The sequence below is a fragment of the Hyposmocoma kahamanoa genome, unplaced genomic scaffold (genome assembly GCF_003589595.1).
Source record: "Hyposmocoma kahamanoa isolate Upper Pololo Valley unplaced genomic scaffold, ASM358959v1 95, whole genome shotgun sequence".
In the NCBI taxonomy this organism is placed as follows: Eukaryota; Metazoa; Arthropoda; class Insecta; order Lepidoptera; family Cosmopterigidae; genus Hyposmocoma; species Hyposmocoma kahamanoa.
Window position 1 is genome coordinate 11,521,406 of NW_020654972.1, and position 6,677 is coordinate 11,528,082.

Genomic DNA, 6,677 nt, shown 5'->3' on the forward strand with positions numbered 1-6,677 from the left:
TAGCGACTAATTTAAATCTTGTTTTTCTATTTCCCAAATTAACTAATCACATTTTTGAAAACATTTCTTGCAAATCTCAGTTTTGTATTTTAGTACCTATTGACGAAGCTCAGTGCTGAATTTAAGGTTATAAACTTGTTATAAATTTGTAAATTTGCACATGCAATTTGTGAAATTAATATTTTTTTCTATTATTAATCACATTAGTAATAGTTGATGAATAAAAATATTAAAAAATTACAACATTTAAGAAGAGAGATTTAAAGATTCTAGGAACTAAATTAGTCAATAATTTTTTTTAAGCTTGATTAGGTGATATATGAATTTCACATGTAGGTACATATGTTGTTATAAAAAAAAGTGTCTAGCCATCAAGAACGTTTTTGCCAATTACTCAGGTGAAAATCAGGTTTTTTAAATAATTTTTTAACATCGTTGGTTTTTTTTTGGTTAATTTTATAAATATACATAGTAGTTTATGTGACTGTTACATAATGAAAGTGCGAGTTTATGAAACGAGCCGACAAGCGAGTTTCATAAAAACATCTCACGAGTGTTTTAATGCCTAATTATGTACAGTTACATACACTGCTTTATCATATATTTAACACATATTATAAGCTCTCTGTGACGTATTCAGGAACCGCGTGTTACCACTGGCGAAATGGCGGCAAATAAAAACTTTTCTCACGCATACCGCAACCGTAGTTTTTATTTTTAATTCATAGACAAACTAGAATCGGCCCCAACTATCATATCGTTCGATATCAAGTGACGTGTGAAATTGTCAAAATTGTTTGCTATTGACATATCATTTCGAATAAAACTTCATCTCGACTGATATTAGAATTGAGGTCCAATCAAAGTGTTTTGTTTATCAGAGATGTTCGAATTTTGAATGTCATAATAATATCGGGATAATAATAACAGATAAGAAATTTGTTCTAACAAAACAATTTACCCTAATGCTGGTCGTAATTTGCGATTTTTGAACACATTATAGAGTTTATGATATGTGTGTAGATAAAATAATTTAATAATTGAATAAATTTATATAGATATCTTTATTTAATTTTAAAGGGGTAATCAAATATTTTAAAAAATACCTTGATCCCTAGACACTTTTGATATGTGAACATGAAACAAGACAATAGGTACATAATATATGTACCTTTGACGTATGGTCACTTGTGGCTTTATCATACCAAAAGTACGGATTATTAATGCCAAAGATTTTTTATGAAAACAGAACTCATGACACTCAAATAACACGTAACATAAATGTTAAAATGACTCTGTTGTGCTCGGTACATTACGGGTTACACAAATGAATAACTAAACTAGAAACTACTGAAAAACTAGATCTATACCGACAAACAAGTTTCTTCGCAGTGTTTTCTTTCATTATATTTCAACAACCATCAAAACTGAAAACGTAAAATTAACCATCAAAACGTCATAATCTACGTTACAACAACGGTAGTGCTGAAACTTCCGATGTTTTGTAACTAAATAGCACCCTACATCCATAATTATAATAACTATTTATAACGGTATTTGTTCAAGAAGCGAAACAGAGGGAAAACAAAATATAATTATCAGTAGCATATAATCCATAAACTAACGTTGTCACTGCCACTCTAGAAATAAACTACAATTATGCAATTACATTTACACAAACCGTATCTCTCCTCCGACTCGGTTGCGAGATAACACTACTCTGAGATACTTAGTATAGATCACACGAATTGAAACTAGTTTAAAAAAGAGTGGAAATGAAAGTGGTTGTAACAGGAGCCTCTGGCTTTCTTGGTAGCAGAGTAGCAGACTATCTCCTTAGTGATCAATCTCCGATAACGGTCACTGAATTGGTACTAGTGGATATTCAAGCACCTCCAAAACGCAACGATCCTCGTGTCTCTAGTTTCGCTCTAGAGTTAAGCGCCCCCGGTTCTGCGGAACAGTTAATCACCAAAAATGTTGCTGTGATGTTTCATCTAGCTGCAATTGTCAGTGGACATGCCGAAGCTGACTTTGATCTTGGTTTAAGAGTGAACTTTGACGCTACAAGATCTCTTTTAGACGAAGCACGCCGTACAAATCCTTCGCTAATCTTCGTGTTTACCAGTACCGTTGGTGTTTTTGGAGGAAATCTGCCTGAAGTCATCAATGACCTGACAGCTGTAACTCCACAGAATTCTTATGGAACTGCAAAAGCGATGAGCGAGCTTCTCATAAATGATTGCTCTCGAAAAGGATTTGTTGATGGAAGAATTGTAAGACTCCCAACTGTGAGTGTGAGAGCTGGTGCTGCCAATCGCGCAGTGACGTCATTTGCCAGTGGGATTATTCGGGAACCGTTAAACGGTGAACGGTCCGTATGTCCCGTACCTCCAGAGCAGAAATTGTGGTTGACAAGTCCAGAAGTTGTTGTGAAAAATATTGTATACGCAGCGACGCTTCCTGATGACGCTTTAGGCCCCTGGAGAGCAGTTAACCTTCCCGGATTCCGCGTTTCAGTCCATGAAATGTTACAAGCATTGAAAGTGGTAGCTGGTGAGAAGGTGGCTGCGCTGGTCAGCTTTGAGCCAGTTGAACTGATCAGCAATATGGTGGCGTCTTTTCCTGCGAAGTTCGATAACTCTCGCGCGCTAGATCTCGGCTTCGCAGTTGATAAGAACTTTGCGGATGTTATCAGAGCCTATATTCGAAATGACCTGAAGCGACCCCTGTAATTGTTGACACACATAAATAGATATGTAATATTAAGGTTCATGGATGAAGTAAACATAAAGTGGTAAAGAAGGTTTTAATTTCTTTGAGTTTATTATAACATGATTATAACACTGGGACTGCTGTGACGCGGCAAACAAGGGGCGCAGCAATCGAAAATCATAGATAATAAGACCGTGTGTTACCTGCTTAATAGTATTATGTTTCAATGTAATACATAAAAGGTAAAAGCGTAAATGTTTTATACATTTTGTTTCAAAAAGTCAGTACCGACAACGCTGTTTAGTTCAAGTACAGCAAATATTTTACTGTCATGGAACTATAAAATTATTTGCACATGAGCCATGATAATGAAACTAAACACCTCTAAGGGTTCTCTGCTGACGAAGTGTTTTCCTAAGTATATAGTGAGGCAACAACACGTCACCGAAAAATAACGTTCCTTCGTCAACAAAAAGTTATTGAGTTTTATGGGTCAGCGAAGATCGATGGTGTCATTAAACATGCAGGCGTATCGACCATCGTCAACATGTTGTCACGTCATGTGTGGACCGACAGACGGGACAGAACTCGGTCAAGATCCGGGAAATTGAACGAACGAGCCGTATGTATTTCTTATTAATGATATCGTATCGATGGCACACACGATATCATCGTGGCCCAAAACTTAGCCACGCTGATCACGCCACAAGTAGCCGCCATGCTGAACTGTGAATGGGATATGTTTACCATTGCGGTAAAAGGATTTACCAATCGGCGTAACATATACGATTCGGTATAATATACGAAGCATACGATTCGTACGTCATTGTGGGGAGGTTCCTTTCGTACGCCCCACAAATTAATAAGAATTAATGATAGATTACTTATTTCTCTAATATAATACACAGAACAAATTGCACTAACATGTCACAATACAAGAAATTATATTGAGATCGTCAAGCAAAAATAAAAATTATAAAATGTAAAGGAGGGAGATTCTTTCGTCAGTTGGATGAGGTTACCAAAACAAGCCAAGTGAAACTCGAAGTGGTTCAAAAAATTTTTATTTTCACCTTGTATGTCGCCAATACAATTTCACCCTATATGCGGAAGGCCCGGGCAGTTGTTCCCAAGAAGCGACTCACTCCTGGAAACCGTTCCGCGAGATGAGGTTTTTTCTAAAGGTGGGTGATAAATAACGTCACGATGAAAAAATCACGATGATCCGCCGTCAAACAGTATCACCGTGACTCGTTGCGAAGGCACGACGTTCCAAAGTCACATAGGTGTTCCTCCGTTCCAATAGCTGTCCCCATCACTCACATCACGACATACGTATTTGATGCAATGCGCGATCTCTCCGTTCCGTGGTGACGTGATCACTTTCTTTGCTCACTCACAAGTGTCGTAGGTGCTTATAACTACTAGAAAGGGCGGGTGAAAAAAATCTGCGGCAGTTATTATAAACCTATTTATGAACAAAGTAAAATATTTTTGTATATTTGTTTTATTATAGGAAGAGTTGGTATTTTCTATTTATGTATAATCTGCTTTGTGTATTCTACTAGAAATATAATTACATTACATTTCATTGCTATTTTTACAATCCAAAGATTCTCATTAAATAAGTAAAAACAAAATTACATTAAATACAAAATCAACTTTTTGAATGGAATTGAAACTTATTACAAAGGGAGCAAAAACTTAAATCATTCTATAAAAAACGGCTATAAGTATTAGAAAGAAGCCGCTGGCTAAAACCGTATATCGTGATGTAAGTTATAGGCATGACAAGGTCACGGAAGTAACAGTCGTGACAAAATCACGATGATTTATCACTGTGATTTTTTTAGAACCGGAACGACAGTCACGGCGATAGAAATGTAATGCTATTCCCCATGTCTAGTTTTTTCACCATATATGAGCGTACGAAATATCAGAAGATCCGGGGAGCAGTTCCCAAAAAGGGACTCTACTCCTGGTGCCTTACTGAGCTCTCTGTATTCTCTGATTTCTCTTCACATTAACACAATTGTGTTCAAGTAGTCGCCATTCGAGGGAAAATCTTAACACCGCGATTCAGAAATAACGCCAATGGGTCAATGCCATCTAGCGGATTCTTAGAGAACTAAAAGTGAACAATCTGGCTTAAGGCCGTCTATTACATAAAGTAGGTTTGTTACAAAAATTAAAAATACATTAATAATAATATTGGTTATAACTATTAATGCAAAGATCGAATACTTAGAAAAAATCCTTCGACCCGGCCGGATTATATAATTTAATCCTACTTTTAGTTTCTAGTATTTAAGCCTTTATTGTACGGTAACTGTACATTTTAACTTATTCTGTAATAAATAAATAATACTAAAACTAGCTGCTCTCCATCATCGTCTTCACAAAGCCACAAATTCATTTAAGTGGCAATGTATACACTTCTACAACAAGATTCCGGATGATATTCAAAATTTGCCATTCGCGATGTTTAAAACTATAGCGAAACAAAAATTTTATTCTAAACGTTATAAGCGTACTTGGATGGCAAAAATCCGTGGTAGTGATGCATTCAGCTCTTGCAGGTATTCTCTATCTAAGATGTTTGAAATAAACGTTGTAAAAGATAAATGTATTCAAATGTGTATTTACAAAGAGGAACCCCTAGAGTTTCTTGCTCATTCTTCAATCTTCTTCTTGAATCTGCCTTACGAATGAGCTACAGAGTTTAATTAATATGACGATTTGATATGTAATTTGCTTACTTACTTTGCTATGAAATAAAGATGGTTTAAGTCGAATTCGATTTTGAAGTAAAACTTGTGTCATACGTATCTATTGCTCCGAGAAATTCAAACCCGCCCAATGCTTATTGAAATACTTCTAAATAAAGCACTCTGAGTGTTATTAAGACGAGGTATAATCTGTTATTAAAACTAGTTATAACCATTCTTTTAATGTCACGTCACCACTGTCACAGGTAAACTAACGATTTTTACTTTTGAGAGGGATCCGTGAACGGATCCAGCAGTGAGAGTTACAGCATTTTTTAAGTCACTAGAGGCCAGCTATACAAATGGATGCAGAGCTTAGTACTGCGCTTGAAAGGGCTCGACGAATGTATAATCGATATGGTAGCCGAGGGCACATCACTAGCCATCGCGTGACATATGCCGCGTTTACCGCGCTATCTGTGAATCGGACATGCATTAGGGTGATCACACGTCAGATGAACGGAAGACCACTATAAAAGTAATTAAAAAATATTTGAAAACTTACACTATTCAAAGAAATATAAAGTCCTCATTCGCATTTGACCGCAGAGAAACGGTACAATCAAACAACTTAAAAAAATGTTTCCATTATGAAGATTCCTTAAGAATTCTGTTTCCATTCTAGTTTATTCCAATATGTAATAAACTAGAATGGAAACGAGTATAGAGGTCGACTTCAGCGTACATCTCAATCTACGATGTCCTTAATAAAGGCAAGTTTTGGTAGCAGTAGAGCTCCTTGTGAATTGCCTATTTCTACCGCCAAGGGTGCGTGGGGTGGTGGAATTACAGGCTCATGGTACTTGTCAATTTGTCTTAGGGTGTCGGGCGCAATGGCAGTTCCCCTAAGATCTTTACGATTTAAAGCTCTGATGGCACTGCTACTGTTATGAACAGGCGTATCGCTTCCCACCAGGCCCCCGACTTGTTCATCCCGTCACTTAATGTTATGAAAAAAAAATAGAGAAACAGCGGTTCTAATGGGCTACCACAGGTATGAATGTATTTAATAATAAAATTTCATATTTTTTTATTATTTTCGTCGACTACTTTAGTAAACATCGTATCGCACTATATTGATTGATTTGCTACAAATGACCGGCGCGACGGCAAAACAAATATCCCGTGGCTTTCACTAGACATGGTCACTTCATAAATTATGAAGATAATTTTCAGTAGCTCACCAAAGCTTTC

General features: G+C 36.5%; 1 protein-coding gene across 1 annotated transcript; it reads left to right on the plus strand.

Moving 5' to 3' along the window:
- Nucleotides 1–1,695: 1,695 nt before the first annotated feature.
- On the plus strand, nucleotides 1,696–2,915 carry LOC113238259 (D-erythronate dehydrogenase-like). Its single transcript, XM_026475068.1, has one exon. The coding sequence runs from the start codon at nucleotides 1,776–1,778 to the stop codon at nucleotides 2,733–2,735; it is 960 nt and encodes a 319-aa protein (XP_026330853.1). The 5' UTR covers nucleotides 1,696–1,775; the 3' UTR covers nucleotides 2,736–2,915.
- Nucleotides 2,916–6,677: the final 3,762 nt, after the last annotated feature.